Genomic DNA, 19,837 nt, shown 5'->3' on the forward strand with positions numbered 1-19,837 from the left:
CTCTGCGTAGCCTTTTGAAGTAAGAAGTGCTGCATCCCAGTGCAGTCCCAAGAGCTGCTTCTCACATCTCAGAGAAACAAAACATAAAGACAGGATAATATCTGGGTTGGGTTTTCTGTGTTTCCACATGGCCCTGGGAATCTGCAAAAATGAGGAACAGGGGAGCCCCACACTATTTAAACACACTTGCACTGAAGGTGCTTCCACTTTGCTCAGATTAAAGATTCTGTGAGATAACTGATTTTTATTAGGAACCAAGTACTTACTTATCTTTTAAAAATCACATTTTATTCAACAGAAAATCTAGTTATTTTGATTCCTATCTCTAGAAGAGCCTTTCCATCTCCCAGAGCTACCAGGAGCAGGGGACAGAGAAGATCCATGAGATTCTTTTGCTCTGGTCTCTTGCTCAAATTGTTTTTGTCAAGTGACAGAGGGTTTCAACATGTTATAAGGCTATTCTTCATCCAATTAGTGAAGAGCCCGTGTGATACTACACACCTTATAAAACCATTGAGACAATCCAAACAGGTTGTAATACAATTAGAAGTAATTGCTGGTTGTCAAACTTAATCAGTGGTGTAAGCTCTAACCATTCCAAAGAGCATTTTAAATTAAATTAATTCACAGAGCATCAGCCACACTGGTGGAACAAGCATGGAGATGTTGAAAAACTTATTCAAAACCAAAGATTTTATTGAAATGTGGTCTCCCATGGTAATGGACTCTGGTGAAAATAGTTCATATTCCTCACATGCAAATTGGGTTTGCAGATGTGTCTGCACAGGACAGTAAGAAAAGCTGCAAACTGCTTGAGTGTTCAGAGAATCACAGAATGGTTTGGCTTGGGAGTGACATAAAGATCATCTCATTCCACCCCCCTGCCTTGAATAGGGACAATCTCCACTGGACCAGGTTGCTCTAAGCCCCGTCCCAGCTGCCCTTGAACACTTCCAGAGAAGAGGGTCAACCACAGCTCCTCTGGGCAACCTGTGCCAGGGCCTCACAGCCAAGAATTTCTTCCTAATATCCATCTAACCCTGCCATCCTGTTACTCCATGCCCTTGTCCAAAATCCCCCTTCAAATTCCCTTCAAATTTGCCCTTCAAATTCCCCCTTTCTTGGAGACCCTTTAGGCACTGGCAGGGGCTCTAAGATCTCCCCAGAGCCTTGTCTTCTCCAGGCTGAACATCCCCAGCTCTCCCAGCCTGTCTCCAAGCCTTTGGAGCATCTCCAGAGTATCTAGCAGCTCCCCATCCTTCTGATGTTCTTGCCCTAGAGCTGGAGGCAGCACTGCATGAGGGGGTCTCACCTGAGTGGGGCAGAGGGGCAGAATCCTCTCCCTTGACCTGCTGGTCCTACTTGTGTTTGTAAGACTGCCTTGGAAGACATTTCATGCAACCCTATTGCAGTGCTTTTTGTCACCACGTTGTGGTATTGGGGTTGTCTGCATCTCACAGGAGTGATAAGGTTGGCCACATTTGCTCCGGGGCTTTTCCCAGCACAGCCCAGATGGGCTGGGATTTGTCATGAGATCAAACCAGACTGCCAAAACATGAACAGTTTGGAGTGCTGCTTTGCAGCATATTTCTAGTCTACCACTGCACATTTCTAGTCTACCACTGCTTGTGCTGCCTGGCATGAGGCTTCAGCCTGGCAGGAGGATGGCACAACCCAGGGACTGTCCCTGTTTCCCCAGTTTGTCTAGCCTGAGTGTGTCTGGCATCGTGTCAGAGCTCTGTGGACTGACTCACCCACGGTGCAGATGGGCCGTCGGTAGGGCATCAGCCCAAAGCTGTACTGGAAGATGCCTCGTGCATGGAAGAGGGGAAGGGAGATGCCCATGATCTGCTGGAGCCAATGCTGAGTCCTCCGCAGCCAGGAGCCCTTGGGGTTCTTCACCTGATCGTAGACATCATTCTCCCCAAAGGAAAAGGCAGGGACCAGGGGGGTGCTGCAGGGAATCAAAACCAATAGGGTGTCATGATTAGCAAAGCCCATTCCAAAACCCCTTCATTCTTCTCCAAAGCAGAAACACCCCATTAAGCAGCACCCTGGACCCCGTTCATCACCCGTGCTGGATGGCCAGGCGCACAAATCCCTTCCTGTTCTTCAGCAGCAAGACAAAGGATCCTGGACGGGCATCCAGTGCCTCCTGTGCCCCACCAACAATGATGGCCAGCAAGTTCCCACCCGCCGGCTTCTGCAGCACGTAGGATGCACTCTCCTTGTCAGAGGGGATGAGGCCTGGAGAGCAGAGAGAAATTAAAAGTAAAACCCACCTGTCAGTGGTTTGCTCTGCACCTTTTTCTCCCCATAATCCATCTCTGGAGAGGTGCTAAAATCGTTATTTTAAGAGCTGAAAACCCCAGGTCAACTCCCTTAAAAGGTGCTAGATTTGCACACAGCTCTTCTGGGTGAGTATACAATTATCTATTTGCTGTCTGGCTCAGAAGTGAGGGGGAAATTTAGGAAAAAAATAAACTTGGAACTAGCTATACTTAAGTCCTAGAAAAAATCTGTTACAATTTGTTGTCAAGTGAGACCATGTCCAATTCTGAATAATTCTGACGTCAGAGAAACATTTGCTTTAGGTCAAAACACACATACGTTTCAGTGGATGGTGCTAATTGAAAGTGGAATTTGATTAAGGATTTTGTCCCCTGGTGTTGTTTACTTCAATAAGATAGAAATTTTTAATTCAGAAATGACAAAGCAACATTGTTTTGACAATATTTTTTAATAAGAAAAAAAAATCCTTGTTTCAGGGGCTGAAATAATTTGCACTTTAAAACCTTATTGTGAAACGGATTCAATTGACCTCAAAATTAGTTATGCATCCAGCTCCAATATTACAGTGATTAAACCTTCCTTCACTGGGTCATAAGTGTCTCATATATCTCACTGTTTGGATTTCTCACTATCCATGTAAATACTCTGGCAGCAGGAGCCAGAGTTTATGTGGAAAACAGGGTAATGGATGCCCTGGGGTGCATCAGATGGAACTGGATGCCTATATTTAGCCTATTGAATTCTGCCCACATTCAGCTAGAGAAGTGACAATTGCCAAGCCCACTGCTGAGAGATGGAGGTCATCCTGCTGGTGTCCAAAAATCTCTCTAAATTCCCTTCCACCTCTCTCAGTTTAATTTTTACCTGTACCTTTTCCTGTCCTCTTCACTACATCTTTCCCCTGCCACATTTCCATTGCAGCAGCATGAACTGCTATTTTCATCCTCTGTCCCTGGATGCTGCTTCCCTGGAAGCAGCAGATACTTCAGAAAAAGCGTCTTTTTCCTCATAATTTCCAAGCCTGAATATAATTTTTACGGAAAGAAATACAGAACATCCTGGCCTGCAGTTCTCAGCATTTCTGTTCACAATTTGCTCTGCATTTTGCACACAGCACCTGCACAGTGATGCCCTGAGCACAGAGACAATTTATGGAGTTGAACAACAGAGATAATGGCAAGGAGGGCAATTTTTAACTTCAGAGGTTTTGGGTTGCCATCTCAAATAGATGCATCCATGAATGGGATCCAATTGGCCCCAGATGAGGAAAAACAGACCCTTGATTCCTCTTCCCCATGCATTTTCACTGTGTTCCTCAAAAAAGCACCCACACATACCACTGCTTGCCAGAGGACCATGATCCTTACCTCCACTCATCAAATAGTCCCTGAAGAACGGGATGCGAAACCACAGGGAAAGCATCATCAGGTGGGGGGTGATGCCTGGGAAGAGTTTGGAAAAGCCAGATGCCTCTGTGCAGAAATTGAGAAAGGCTCCAGCTGGCAGGACTCCATGGGGATGAAATCCCACCAGGTAATTCTGCCGAGGGTCCAGCTCTGCTGTCTTCACCAACTAGACACAGAGATGAAGCCAAAAAGGAGTCAGAGTTAGTGCTGTAACCTTAGCAGGGTGGACCACTGGCTATGAAGAGTAGATAAGGTATTCCTGAAGGGCAGTGTCTTGCACCCACCATGCCTTTCTATTGGAAAAGGTTAACTAGAATAACTCCCCCGTTTTTCATGAGATGTATTTCATTGCCCATATTTCCATCTCCTCCTACCTGTTGGCCTAAAATTACTTTTCCAATGGCACAGTTCATTATGTTACCTTGAAGTGGTCTAGGTGCTATTGGGAACCAACTTTGTTTAAAATGTCCTCCAATACATTTTCTAATATGGGGGGGAAGCAAGAAAAGGGTGATTTCTCCCACACAGTACCTCTTGATCCCACAACCAGAACAGCAGAGGGAGTACATAATCACTCTGACCTACTTACACAACACAAGCATGTGTCCCACCCAACAACTTGGTGTGGATCAAAGGTCCTGTCCTGAAGTATGTGCCAGGTGATTCCTGGATGTTTTCACACATGGTAAATTGAAATCTAATTCCCAGACATCTAACAGAGAAGCTGATGGTTTCCTTGCTACTGGGGAAAGCCTGAAGGATGCAGATGTTTGTGCCTGTGTTGGGTGCCCAGGTCCATCAAAGAGCAGTGGATGTCTGCCCAAGGCTGCTGCAAATTTGGCAGGAGGGAACAGAGAATGCCCATGCCCAGCATTTTAGGGATGGCAGCATGAATTGCAGATACAGTGCAGCTCATGGCCAGCCCTTGAGGGCTGACTAAGCAGCTTGTTAAAATCCTCAGCTGATCTGAAAGTGATATTCAAGCCTGGGCTATACTACATGGGAGAATGAGTACCACAGAACAAGAGGGGATGGGTAAAGGGAGATAAGGGACTAGTGGGATTTGATCTCCATTGTGCTTGTTAGGGACTGCCCAGGGGAGAGGAGCTGGTGTGACAAACCCACCCTCCAGCTCTGGCACCAAGAAGACCTTGCCATGCCAACATCAGTCAGCATTTGCACAGCCTGGGCAGAAGCAAGCAAAACTGAATGTTGAGATCTCTGCAGCATTTCTGTGGATGCTGAGGATGCTCACAGCAGCAGGGAAGGATGAATCCTTCCAAGGTTAGTCATCATACAATTTTGTCACTGAAAGAGAGGTCAGACATTGAAACAAGGTGACTGGGGAAGTGGTAAGACCACAATCCCTGAAATTGTTCAAAAATATGTAGATGTGGCATATGGGAACATGATTAAATGGCCTTTGTGATAGTTCTGGGGAACATCTGGACTCAGTGATCTTAGAGGGCTTTTCCAACCTGAACAATTCTGTGGCTCTGTTATCACAGAGCCACCATGCCTTTCCAGACTACTCAAAGACATTTGTGCTCAAGAACAACCAAAGCCCTATGCATTTAAGTGTCACCCCCCAAGAGCCCTGATTTCATCTGCACTCAGGGTGCAGTTAATGGTGCATGTGTTTTCCTAGAAGCTGCTAAAACTGCAGATTAATCATGAGAGTGTATTTTACTTTCTTCTATCGTGACTCATTTTCCACCCGTACAAAAGCACTGTTGACTGTACATGTGCCCATTCCAGCTGCTCCTAATGAGGGGGATGGACAAACCAAGTCCCAGTACTGCCCAGGTGGGCAGTACTGCTCTGGGCAGGAAAGAGGCAGATGGCTGAATCACTAAGTGCCCAAGGCCCCTGCCACCATTTGCTCGTTTTGAGTAACCTCAGCTTGCATCAACGTTTTCTGCATTCATCTTCAGCTTCCAAACAACATTTCATCTCCAAGTGATTTATAAGCAGGGAAGCAAGATGCTCAGGCTTGTTAGAAACTGCTGCATTTCTGGCTGTGTGTGTGCAGGGAGACAAGAGAGGGGAAGGGCGATGCAACAGGGAAGCACTGAGTGGTCAAATTGCCTTGATGGGAGAGTTTGCCTGTGCTAAGACACCACACATCTGTAAAAACACTCCCTACGAAACGTCCACCTGCTGTCTTGGTGCTCATCCCAATGAAAGAGGAGGGAGGACAGGAAAGGAAAGAACACAGGATAGTGCTTGGAGTGATAAGACAAGGGAGAGAATGGTCTTAAACTAAGAGAGGGATGATTAAAACTAGCCACAAGGAAGAAACTTTTTATTATAAGAATAGTGAGGGCCTGGCACAGGTTGCCCCAAGAAGCTGTGGCTTCCCCATTCCTGGAGGTGTTCATGGCCAGGTTGGATGGGGCTTAGAGCAACCTAGTCTAGTGGAAGGTGTCCTTGCTCCAACAAGGATCAGTTTTAAGGCCCCTTCCAACCCAAATAATTTTGTGATTCTGTGGTAAGATATGGTCCTGGGCAACTGGCTCTGAGTGGTCCTGCTTGAGCAGTGGGTTGGGCATGTTGACCTCTAGAGTTCTCTTCCAGTGTCACCCAGTCTTTGAATCTGTGATTTTTACACCCTGCTCTAAGTCATGGGCAGCTGGAGGGTAGCAATTGAGTCCCTCAAGTTTTGGTGGATCTGGGTAATGTTTCTGCAAGAGCTGTCCCCTGCAGTAACCCTGAGGAAAAAAGGTCCTCATTTTGTGGCAGAGCCTGCTCTCATCCGGATGATCTGGCCAAAACTCACAGAGGAACCAGAGAGCTTGTACAAGACTGAGAAGGAAATCTGTAGCAGAGGAGAGACTTGGGAAAAGTCTCTAGATACTATAGGTCTTAGACTCTACCTTTTTCCCTCTGGAAACTCTTAAATACAAAAACTCCATCTTTCCTTCTGGGTTCTTCCCACTGTCTCACTCCTTCCCTCCCCACCTGGCAGATGTCAGTCTCCATTCCCAAACTTCCAGGAAAGTTAATAATGTGACTCTGCACAGCCTCCTGCTGTGCAGTCAAACTGCCTAATGGAATAGGGTTTGAGGTGCCAAGGAGTGGGACTATCCTCCATCCTGCCTCAAATGAGTTGTCTTTTCCACATCCTCCAACAATTCCTTCACAATTCCAATCTTATGAGTCAACCAAACATTTAATATTTATCAAAGTACTTGAGGGTCCAAACCAAGCTGGTGTGTGCATGAGCATGAGACAACACACGGGGCTTTTTTTTTTTTGTGAAATAAGAGCAGTTTCTCCTCTCAGAGGTTAATGTGTATGACCTGTGGTCTGAAAGCAGCTGTTAGCAGCTCAGGGTTGTGGTCTCCGAGCTGAGCCATGGGTTTGTTGACTTCCTTGAGATTCCCTTTGGCATGGTCAGGATGCTGGCTGATGCCTTGGCTGCTGACTGCAGTAATGATTCATTCTCAAAAGCGTTATGAAGCCTTCTGGATCCCAGGTGTGGGGTGATCCTGGCCTTCCTAACCAATAAAATTGTTTAGGTTGGAAAAGCCCTCTAAGATCATGGAGTCCAAATGCTCCCCCAGCACTGCCAAGACCACCATTAATCCATGTCCCCAGCTGCCATATCCACACAGCTTTTAAACGTTTCCAGGAATGGGGACTCCACCACTGTCTTGGACAGTCTGTGCCAAGGCTGGACAATTCTTTCAGGGAAGAACTTAATGAACCTAAATTTTGAAGGATAAGGTCTATTTTATGCTTCATTGGGAAGAAATACAGCTTGATAATTACAGTTTTTCAGGGCTTGCAGTGATTACTCTGGAACAGAAAACTCCCTTTATTCTGACTACTCAAATGTGGGTCCAAGACATGGGTAACACTCTGCTCTAGTTCCCCCAGCTCCCCAAGAGACATGGTAGGACCTGCTCCATGCACTGTCAGCTGTGTTAGGGAAGAGTGCATATGTACCAGCAGCTCTTTGGCCACAGAGAAAAACACAGCTTTCCCAGGCATCATTCTGGTTAAAGTCTGTGAGAAGATCAGAGAAAAGAATGAGAAACCATTCTTATCTTAATTTGCTGTACCTGGTATTGTGAACATGTGGATTGTGTTATAGAGATTTGTTTATCGAAGGGTGGTTTCCTAATTAGTCAATGGTGACAGTGTTTTAATTAGAGGACAAATTAGGCCTACCTGTATCATAACTGTCTATAAAAGTAATGGGTTTCTTAATAAATTAAATTAATCAGCCTTTTCTAATACATGGAGTCTATGTAATTTATTACCCAGCCAGGGGTCCATTGCAACGATATGCATATGCAGAATCACTAAGATTGTATCTGCAGACTTCCAGGAGCTCTGATAAGAGCTCATGTACTAGTGAAGGATCTCAAGCAAATTAATCCAAATTAATTTTAAACTGGATTAGTTAAATGGCATTAACATCCCAATTAGATTATTAATTTGATAATAATGATGAGGGATTAAAGTACTCTTCATTACGTATTTGGTTTGGTTTGGTTTGGTTTGAATTAATTTTGGAGTGCAATTAAGATAATTGGAGTTAGGGCTTCTGAATGACTTTATCAGCCCAGGAATTCAGCTCTGGTTTAACGAGGCCGACTTAATTCATCCCTTGAGATGTGACTAGGTTCTCCTAGTTGCTCCCTACAGACTGAATAGTCCTGCCCCAAACCATGGGAAGACAGAGAGCATGTAATTCCCTGTTTAAGGCTGGTGCACTAGTGGTTGAGGAAAGAGTAATGAGGTACTGGAACAAGTTGCCCAAAGAAGTTGTGAATGCTCCATCCCTGGAAATATTCCAGGCCATGTTGGATGAAGCTTGGAGCAACCTGATATAGTGAATGGCATCCCTGCCCATGGCAAGAGGTTAAAACTATAGGATCTTTAAGGTCCTTTCCAACCCAAATAATTCTGTGATTCTCTGATTCAAATAAAATTCTCCCAGAGTCTAAAGGTTTGGAGGGTGGTGCTCCAGAAGCCCCTGGAGATGCATTTTCTGAAGGGGTAAAAAGTTGTGAAGTGAGGAATTAACCAAGTTGAGATGAATAGGGGCACTGCACGGTGCATATCATGTTGGGGGACATACAATCAGGGAGGACACTGATGTGCCATATCATTGCATCCTTAAGGATTGATGAACATGAGATGGGAGAGGAGTAGCACAGCATTACCCCCACAGTCATTCAAGAGACCAGAGAAGGATGGGATGGAGGAGGAGAAGTTTGGAGACCTGATCAGCAAGCTCTTGGCTTCTTAATTTAAAGTCTCCCAAAGTGAGTTGCTAATGTTTTTCTATCCTTCTCTGGTCCCAAACTCTTGTTTCCATGGATGTCATGGTCAGTAATCTGCTCTTAAGTAGGATAAACCTCCTTTCAGCTTTGTACTAAACAAATCCTCATGTCTTTAGCTCTCCATGGACACCTCCCAAAATCATTTCTTGCAGGATGGAACATGCAGCCAGTTTCTCTGTGGGAAGAAGCCCAACAAAGATATCCAAGAAACCCAACCAGATCTGAAGAAGGACAAATTGTGCCAAACTGAGAAAAAGAAGGTCACCCACACAAGGGTGTCTGGATGGGAGACCAAAGGAAGGGCAAATATCTGAGTATTGCCAGAAGCTGCTGAGGAGGATGGGTTTCAGATCCCAGCAATGGTGAGAGTTTGAGGGGGGCAGTTGGAAACAGTGAGATCTTTGACCCCTGGGTTTTTCTCCTGGTGCCACAGTGTCAGGTCAGAGCTGCATTTGCAGCAAATATTGGAGAATCTGACAAGCCAGGTGGATTTAAATTGAGTTTGGATGGGACTTCACCACCTTCACTCCCAAAGCTGGGTAAGGATGGAAGCTCTGAAATGCTCAAGTCCTCCCTTCCTCTTGTAGGACTTCCTTTATCCAGTGGATTAGCAGTGCAAATGGTGGGACACAGTCCTCCAATGGATCTCAGCCACTGTCCCCCCGTAGTCATTTTGGTTCACCAATTTCAGATTTCCCCAATTTTGAGATTTTCCCAGCCAATGCACCAAAGAGTGGGGCGGGTTCAGTGCTGGCCAATCACCAATGCACTCACTTTCTGCTGTGAGGTAGGATTAGGAGAAAGGCAAAAGGGTATAAAGAAAATTTTATTGGAAGTAATTAAAAGAAAAAAGGTAGCAAGAATCAAAAACAAGCCCTTCAGAACAGTCTTCCTCCCCCCCACCTATTCTTTCCCACTGACAAGGTAAAGAAACAAAACCTAAAATTTCCAGTGAGTTTACCACCTCTAAAATAGTCTTTCTTCAGTTCACTCAGGGAGAGAAGAGCCTCTTCTTAATGTTATGGAGATTTCTCCACAGAGGAAAAAACCAGTCTTCTTGTGGCTCTCAATTTCATCACGAATAGCAGACGCCTGGGGAATCCTGCCATTGTGAAGTCCTTCCCATTTCCACAAGCCTTCCCACAGCTTGTTGATGGGCTATGTTGACTTATGGGGTATTGTTTTAAAGATAAGCTGTTCAAAGGCAAAAGTTCTCATTATCTATCTCTAAAATCATCTTCATCCCTGGGAACAGAAATCTTCTTTTCCTGGGGGCACTGGACTACTCTTCTCTATTTCTCTGTTCAAACTTCTCATGGGATCACAACTACTTTCACATCTGCTTACTTTAACATGGAGGCCTTTGCTCAATATCAATTTGCACCCTTCATCTCCCCATAGTTTCGTGCATTATAGGGAAAAAGAACCTTTTTCTCCATAGCTTACAAAAGGATTTCAGCCCCAAGACCAAGGCATCTCCCCATCGCTCCCATCTGGGACTTGACTTCTTCTTCACTGACCTCGATGTCTTCGTGTTGTTCCTTTAGGTCCTTGCATCTTGTTCCTTCCTCTCACTTGGGGGAGGATTGAAGCACTGTTACCTTCTTGTAAGTTCTCAGATTTCTTTTGTCTTCAACATGTGTTTTTCACAGAGGCATGTCCAGCTTCTCAGTGGTTCAATAGACTGTCAGTACCACAAAAAGTTTTTGCCTCACTTCCCCAAATTCCTCCCATGTCAAACTATGATAACCCTCTTACTTAAGGACACTACAGAACAGAGAGGGCCAACACATGGAGCAGAAGTTGCTCAGAAAATGATAGCATGAGGGCTTTGAGCCATTTGCCCATGTTTTTCTTTTCCCCTGACAATTCCTCTTCCAGCCAACAGAAAGAAGCAAAGTGAACAGTCAAGACCTCTGGAAATCAGAAATTGTATTTGATGTCATAGGCTGTGGCACAAGTCCCCAGCTACAAATAATACCTTTCTACAAATAATACCATTCTACTGTGAAAAGAAAGGAAACATTCCTGGCAGGGATTGGTTCACATGAACTGGAACTGTCCCCTCTACAGCACCTTGCAATTCCAGAGAGCTGCCACACACTCAACCTCTGTCACAGTTTGAGCCATGATGAGAATGAATGAGCCATGAGATTGTCTTCCCAAATTACAGCTTCAAAGGTTCAATGAATTCTCCAATAACTCATTTTAGTTATGCTAACAAAAACCAGTAACACCAGCAAGACCACAAGCACAATGACAGAGGTTTCTGCAGACAACAAGGTCCCCCTGGCACTTAGATAACCCCAAGGCTTGTAAGAAATGTCCTGTGTCTCTTCACAGGGAGAAAACAGTGTGGCAAAACCCACAGGGACCTTCCCTGTACAGCAGGTTCTTTCCAGGCTGCCATGAGTAAAGCTGGCTTGATTATCCTTGCTGGGGTAATCTGAATGATGACAGTAGCTATAAAAAAAAGATGTCTCTGTCTTGGTTTAATAGACAAATATCTGCCAAGGAAGGTGGGAACTGTTATGTGTAGTGAATGTAATTTGCACCACTTATAATATGGTATATGTAATATTTTGTATTTTTTGGAAAACACATGTCTATATTAGAAGCTGCCCCCACATAGGTAAAACTCAGTCTATGTTGAAACCTCATTTGCAAGTAAATGTATGTGGCTCATCTGGAGATGGGCCATATCTCAAAGCCAGACAGGGACACCCAGGCGCTGATCATCGTGTCAATGACCTGAGACTGGAAATAATGGAAATCTTCCAGGTGATACATGTGAATCCCAGGTTCCCATAACTTCATCATAGAATTCATCAATACTGGACACTGAATTGCTCTACCTCAACACCAAGAAAATAAATCTCATCAATATGTGGGACTCTGAATGGAAGAAAAGAATGATTGGCGAAACCCTGGCCTCGGGCTGAATTTTTCCTATAAAAACTGCTTGTACCAGGAGGGTGGGGTGTGGGCAGAGAGGGACCCTCTGCTGAGGCTGTCTACTTTGTGACACAAGCAGTGCCGACCCCAGGCTCGGCACTGCTCTTTTCCTTGTGGCTGCCTCAGATAGAATTCGATTGCTAAAATTAAAAATTTAATTTCATTTTTAATTTGGCTGAGTCAATTTTCATTTATAACAGAACCTTCCTGGAACCGGAAGAAAACACCCCTCTCTCCAAATTATTGTAATTTCAAAATTACGTGGCTTTCAAGAAAAAAAAAAAATAAAAGGAAAAAAAAAAGTAGAAAAAGGAATAATGCTTCTTTACTAGAAAACACATATCAGGCTAGAACATAACCCAATGCAATAACAAAAGCTTCCAACCCAATTACAATTTTTTCTTATGGTGTAGGTATGACCATGGCTGGCAGGGTGCTCCGGCCGCTCTAGAGAGGCCAAGAGCGGGAGTGTGCCATGATCCCCTCATGGCACCAGTAGGGAAGGAAGGAAGGAAATTGCTTCTTTTGCAAACTCGGGGGGGTGTTCGATCTCAGCACTACCAAGGAGCAGCTGGCAGAAGCAGGGGAAGCAGGTAGATTCCACCATAGTGCCAAATTGCAGCGTAGCAAAATCCTGGAGCCAAGTACACAAACTCCCTCAGCATCCCTGTCCTCAATCTCCTTTATGGGAGAAAGGAAGGTATGACCCACCCCGACCAAGTCACGGATCCGAGTTCACAACTTGTGTTGGGTGTCACCATGCCACAACTCCCAAAAAATGCTGAACAGGAAAGCCCACACCCCCAGCCAAAAACTCCCCATCCCCACAAAAACTCCACTGGAATGCCAGGAGACTTTCTTTTGTGTTTTGATCGCTAACTATTTACCCAAAAAGCCACCCCCTACCTCTTCCAGAGTCTTCCTGATAATAAAGAAATTCACTGACAAACCTAAAAAAACCCAAAATTATCTAAGACCTTAATTTGCTAGAACGGACTCATAACCCAAGTTGTGTGATCCAAAGGTCAGATGTCTTGCCTAAGCCAAGCATCCAGCCCCAATTTTCAGTCAGCAAGATGGTGACTTCTGTTTGAGGACTGTGGTAAAAAGAGATATTGTCAAGCTTATGCTTGCACTTTCCCCATTTCACCTTCCTCATCTGAGGTTACCAAAGCACCATGGCTGTATGAGGGAGGATGGTGACAGGACAGGATGAGGCTGGGGAGAAAAAGCAGCAATGTCCATTCACTTGGCATGGGGACAGAATTTGTTTTTACTGTTAAAATGTGTGTATCCTTCATTGTAAAGATGCACTGATAAATTATGAGGAAGGGATTATGAAAATTGAGGGTTTGGACAGCAGCAGACAAATTACTGACTGCTTTTTGAACATAGCATAGATAAAGCAGCCCACAGCATCCAAAATCACTCTGTAGGCAATATCAACAAAGCAGGCATCACAGGTTATCTGTTCAGACAAACTCTAGCTCAAAAAGATTAATTTTAAACCTTTTGATATATTTTCCACAACATTATAATGCAGCTGAGCTTGGTCATGTATTGAATTGAAGAATCATAGATTCATTTAGGTCATAAAAGCCCTCTGAGACCATCAAGTCCAACCAGCACTGCCAAGGCCACCACTAAACCGTGTTCCTAAGTGCCACATCTACACGATTTTGAAACAATTCCAGGCCAATTGAAGGACTATAATGAGGGCATATTTAAAAATAAATAAATGAATAAATAAATAAACAGATTATAATATGTTTTAAATGCAGGGAAAATAAGCAGAAATAACTTCCCTGAGCAATGCATTGGACCCTGGCTTGATATCTCACTCAGCCCACTTTTCAAAACACTCAAGCTCATTTGGAGCCTGCCTAACTCTGATTTTCAGATCATTAATTAAAATGCAGTCAATTCCAAGGGGGATAAATCCAACAGCAAAGTGGTACTTGTGCAAGGGTGGTATTGGCAGAAGGTGCGCCTTGCACACACTGCAGTGGCCTGGCTCAGCTCAGCTCTGGCATGTTCCATGTACTGCAGCACAATGAAAATTCACTGCCCAGAAAACAGATGCTCGTCCCAGCCTCTCTCTGCTTCCAAGACAGCAAACATGCACCAGGGATCCCTTAAAAGCAATGTTTAAAGCTGTTTCCTAAAATAAGACAGCAGGCAGCATTTGCTGCCTCCAAACACTTGACCATGCTAAGTTTGTTGCTGGGATCTGGTAGGATTAGGAATCATGCTTAATCTTCTCAGAATGCCTAATACTACAGCACTTAACAAACTCCATCTACACACAAATACAGTCCAGAGCCCTGGATACCAACCCAGTCTGTGTCCCCAAATGTCACTTCCTTGTGTCCCTTGTGCTAGTGGGATTGTTCAGCCTGAGGAAGAAAATGTGAGATCTTAGAGCCCCTGTCAGTGGCTTTAGCTCCATGTTAAAGGGGCTGTAAGAGCTGGAGAGGGGTTTTGGACAAGGGCCTGGAGGAACAGGATAATGGGGAATGGCTTCCCACTGACAGAGAATGGGTTAGATGGGATATTGGGCAGAAATTCTTGGCTGTAAGGATGCTGAAGCCCTGGTACAGGCTGCCCAGAGAAGCTGTGGCTGTCCCATGCCTGGAAGTTTTCAAGGCCAAGCTGATCAGGGTTTGGAGCAACCTGGTCTAGTGGAAGGTGTCCCTGCCCATGGTAGGGGGATTAGAATTGCATGATCATTGAGGTCTCTTCCAACCCAAAACACTTAATCATTCCGTAATTGTATGACTGAGAAAATATTTTTGAGAAATAAGAAATAGTATTATGTGATTGCTTGGCTAGAATGCTCTCTGCATTATATCTCTTTTAAATTTTTCTGCTGTCCTTTTGTGAAACTTCCTCTGTTTTCTTGCAGAGAAGTGGGGAGAAAAGTTCCATGGAGCTTTCTGAGCCCTCACCCAGAGAGCTACAGCCAAACCCCATACCATGCTCCCTCTACTGGACTTCGTGGTCCTCCTACAAGTAAGGACAGAACAGAACACAGTGAGGCATTCAGGAGTGGGGTTCCACGTTCTTTAGAAAGAGACAGGAGAAAGGTCATTGCTGGGCTGAGCTGGTAGATAAATTTCAGCAGAGAAGCTGGTCCAGCATTTCACAAGTGGTGGCTTACAGGCACAAATAATTTACAGAATATATATTGCATAAAATTACTAGAGTCACATAAATCATTGAATTGCTCTATGGTTTCAGTTGCAATGTGATAACATAGAGAATAGAAATTTTCAGTTAATCTGAAGTTGCTGAATAGAGTTTAACTAGCAGAAAAAGATAAAAAGATGTAAAGGTATGCACATTAGATGATAAATGTTGCTTACCAGAAGAACAGATAAAGGGGGCTATAGTGGTTTTTTTGCAAGTTAGGTAACAAGAAGCAACAGCACATGCCCAAAGAAAACGTTCGAGGAAATATCATCTTTAAAATTTAAATATTCACTGGATAGGGCCACCAGAGATCCCTTTAGAGGACACTCCAGGATCATAAAATGATTTCCAGTAGGAGGCAGTTCTAGGAAAAATGATGTTTATGTATTTCCAGGAGACACATTTTAATTAATATATATGATTATAATGTTGTAAAGCCTCACCACACACACTGGATTAAACAAGACATCCTTGCAATGTGTCCTGCACAGATAAAGAATGTCTGCCTTCTAACACTTCAAATTGTGTTAGAAAGTTTATTTTCTGGCTGATTTCAGTATCAAAGGGACCTTAAAATGCCACTCCCTACCATGGGAAGGGACACCTTCCACTAGACCAGGTTGCTCCAAGCCCCGTCCAACCTGGCCCTGGACACTTTCAGGGATGGGGCTGCCAAAGCTTCTCTGGGAAACCTGTGCCAGGGCCTCACCACCCTCACAGCCAATAATTTTTCCCCTCTATCCATTTAAATCTACTCTCTTACAGTTTGAACCCATTCCCCCTTGTTCCATCACTGTAGTTCCTGATGAAGAGTCTCTCTCCATCTTCCCTGGAGGGTCCCTTCAGACAGTGGAAGGTGCTGTGTGGTATCCACACAACGTTCTCCAGGATAAACAGCCCAGACTGCTCAGCTGTGTCTATGTGGCAGGTGCCCCAGTCCCCTTACTGACTTTGTGGCCTCCTCTGGACTTGCCCCACAAGTGCCACTTTACCTTCTTATGATGGGGGCTCCAGAACTGTGCACAGTATTCCAGGTGTGATCTTATGAGAACAGAAAAGAGGATTATTTCTGTTTGAGCACAAAGCTGATGGGCGTGTCATCTCTGGTCCTCACTTTGCTGTGGCTCCCCCTAACCCTTAAGCCAGGCCCTAAATCCATGCAGGATGGACTCTCATCCCAGGCCCTGCTCCATGTAGGATGGACTCTCAGGCTGAGTTCTTATTTTTTCCTTTAGGCTGGTGGGTTCTTTGGCTTTCTGGGCTCCCAACTTCTTTATCCTGGACTGCAGCACTCAGCTTCTGACTCAAGGTGGTCTCTGACCAGCTGGGTGCATCCCATCTGAGTTTTCTCAACAAGCAATGTATTCCTAAAGGAATTATCTTAGAAATTCCCATTGCCTGGCCTATCCTTGAAGCTCTCTTCCTTGCACAACCCATGAACTCTTCTTCTGCATTGCTCAGATTTGTACCACCTTGTGATGGCTCTGAGGCAGGACTTGCTGCTTCTCCATGCATCCACACCATGCCAGGGGATCACCAGGTAGAAAAGTAAGGCCACACGCATTAAGTAAATCAGGGAATGTCACAAAAGTCCCTCTCAAGAGAACAACAGCTCTCTGAGACTACCCAGTGCACCCCCAGCTTTACCCATCCATCTCCCTTATAAGCGGAACAGGATACTTACATTGCAGACCACCCAGGATCTCTTGGGTTTTGATTAAAACTTGGCCCTATGCCCACTAGGTAAATTCTTAGCAACCTGAAGGGCAGGAATATTGCAATATAGACATGGAAAACAAAGGTGAGATTTCCCTAACAACTGGAATGCAGCAAGATTAAATAGGTATGGAAAAGGCAGATGATTGAAGGATGCGTTTTGTAAAAATGGTAATCCTCCTTTCTTACTGTGTCTGAGTAATCTGGGAGCTGGGAAGATTATCCTCCAACACCAAGCTCCCAGCACCCCATGCCACGACTGCTGGCCCCAGACTGTATCCAGACTCCAAGGACAAAACTGGTTCCTGAAACACGGAAGAGCCAATGGAGTGGTGGCACTTACCGTGATGGGGAAATAGTCCCTCATGTACTTCCAAACGACGCAGTTCCGGAGGACGTGGCTCCGTCGCCCACCCTTGCTGGGTTTCTCCCTGTCTAGTAACCACCACGCAGCATACAGGGCACTGACCAGCCAAAAACGGGTGAAGAAGAGGGCGATGAAGGCAGCTGTACAGCACTGTGCTGAAAGAAAAGCCAGCAGTGACTTGATAGTTGGATTAGGTGGACTTTGGGAGGAATGGTTCATTTGGAGAGGCATTTTTGGTCCTGGGATGGAGCCTCCACTGGGCTTGCTGCTGAATTTATCAGTGTGAAGGTAACTCTGATGCAGAGGTGGTTTCTTTTCTATCTGCCCCAGGAACCTGAAAAGACACCAAGCACCTCCCTTGTGGTTGCTACAAATTTCTCCAAAGGCCACTGTGTCCCCATCTTCCCAAAACACTGATGAATCTCACTCCATTCACAGTGTTCTCATGGATCAGCTCTCTATCCCTTTGCTGTCTTGCTTCTCTCTGGAGTCAGACTGATCTCTGCAATGATAATGGCCTTGTTTTACCCCAAAATTCCTGTTAATATGACCTCATGACACCTAATATTTTGCAATGGCAGCAAAAAGTGTCTTAGGTCCAGTCTGTACAGTCCCCAATAGTTTTATCTTGAGCTAATGAGTCCCCATTTTAATTGTGTCCATGATTTATACCCATAGATAAGATTTTACTCTTTAGTGAGTTTTTTATTATTCATTTTGGACCCTTTCCTCAACTTCTAATCTTGGACTCCAGAGGATTTTCAGTTCTTTCAACTCAGTGTCATAATGAATTTTATAAGAGTGCTCTATTTAATTCTCTATGACTTCCATGACTTGGGACTTTCTCCAATTAGTGCCAGCTTTGACCTCGACCTCCCACCTCCCTTATACCCTGTGTTTTAGCACAGAAACAAGAGAACAAAAGTATTTGTGCAAACAAACATCACTTGGTACATAAAATCCCACCCAACCCCAACACTGTGTGTCTGCAGATGCTGGAAAGTGGTGATGGCCACCAAGCTGCCACTTGGTAAAGCAGATGTGCACCTGTGAAGAGATGTGACCTCTCCATCTGTCCCTCTGAAACCATTTGCATTACTTTTGAAGGGAAAGACTGAGCTGAAGAAAACCCAAAGATTCATCCAAATCTTTGCCTTCCCTCGCTCATGGATTACATAAAGTTTTGTATATTCTGTTCTACTCTTCATTTCAGATTTTCCACCCAGGGCTGGAAGATATGAGGATGGAGATGCCCTGCTCAGCTTCAGCTGTGATACAGATGCAGCCACACCCTCATGCTCTGAGACATCTTTTCCACCTTTGGGAGTCACCTGGTACCTGCTCTCTCCACCTCCTCTCAGCTAAAGCCTGTCAAGACATGGAATAAGATGCTCTCATCCAAGACCTTCATGTACCTCCTGCTTGCTTTCACTTAAGAATAAATAAGTAGATCATGTTTGTAGCATTTTTTTTTTTCATGATAAGTCACCCTGATTACAAAGCTTTGCATGGAAAAGCAAATCATTGCCCTTTTTTAGAACACTGTCATGATGGTACCAATAATTCCTATGGGGGAAAAAAGTGCAATAATCTAACAGGATCCTAAATTCCCTTAAAGTTGAAATGGAATTGCATGTCTTCCTATAAGTAGAGAGACTGCAGCAAGCACCTGGGTAGGCACTAGGAATTTTGCAGTGGGAAAAAAACTGCAGCTCTCAGCAAAGCAACAGGACTAAGCTGTAATGCATCGTGCAGGGCAGAAAGAACTATTGCTCACATCTGGTGCCACACTTTTAATAGAATCATAAAAGTCCCCTCAAATCTGGCCTTGGACACTTCCAAGGATGTGGCAGTCACAGTTTGTCTGGGCAACCTGTGTGCAGGGCCTCACCATTATCACAGCCAGGAATTTCTTCACAATATCCCATCTAACCCTGATGTCTGGAAGTGGGAAGCCCCTGCTCCTTGTCCTGTCCCTCCAAGCCCTTGTCCAAAATCCCACTCCAGCTCCCTTGGAGCCCCTATAGCACTGGAAAAGACTCTAAGGTCTGCCCAGAGCCTTCTCTTCTCCAGGCTGAACACCCCCAGCTCCCCCAGCCTGGCTCCAGAAGAGAGGGGCTCCAGCTCTCGGCGCATCTCCATGGCCTCCTCTGGACCCACGCCAGCAGGAGCCTCAGAAAAGTGGAACAGAGAGAATCCCCTCCCTCAATCTGCTGCTCACACTTCATTTTCAAATGCCACGGAAACAGACTTTATAACTCTCAAGAACAGCATAGAACATGAAGTGCAGCTCAAGGGTCCACATGATAAATAAACACAATTTTACTGCACCTAGGAGCCAGGTCATCAGGTCTGCTGCAAAACTGCCATGCCTAATTCTCTTTTTATCATACTGTGCAAAGCTCAAAGTACATTCTGCAAAGTGAAGGAGTAGTTCTGTACCAAATCCATGCTTTATCTCACAATTATATAATTATTAATTTCTTCCTCAATTCATTTGAAATTCAACTTTGTTTTTCCCCAGAGCAAAATTTGTGCTCAGTGACCGTCACTCAATTTTAAGATCTGGGGGGGGGTTTGTCCTTTTGAAACCTTTTGGTGCTCTGTGGGAA

At 44.7% G+C, this 19,837-nt stretch overlaps 1 protein-coding gene across 1 annotated transcript in view; it reads right to left on the minus strand.

Moving 5' to 3' along the window:
• MOGAT2 (monoacylglycerol O-acyltransferase 2) overlaps nt 1-19,837 on the minus strand; it is a 28,140-nt gene that overhangs the window by 1,338 nt on the left and 6,965 nt on the right. Inside the window, exons 2-5 of the mRNA XM_021532463.4 lie at nt 17,202-17,380; nt 3,660-3,864; nt 2,073-2,247; nt 1,755-1,954 (exon numbers count right to left, since the gene is read on the minus strand). Of these exons, the coding sequence (XP_021388138.2) occupies nt 1,755-1,954; nt 2,073-2,247; nt 3,660-3,864; nt 17,202-17,380 (759 nt within the window). The remainder of the gene's footprint in view (nt 1-1,754; nt 1,955-2,072; nt 2,248-3,659; nt 3,865-17,201; nt 17,381-19,837) is intronic.

This window comes from Lonchura striata, chromosome 1 (genome assembly GCF_050655825.1).
Source record: "Lonchura striata isolate lonStrDom1 chromosome 1, ASM5065582v1, whole genome shotgun sequence".
In the NCBI taxonomy this organism is placed as follows: domain Eukaryota; kingdom Metazoa; phylum Chordata; class Aves; order Passeriformes; family Estrildidae; genus Lonchura; species Lonchura striata.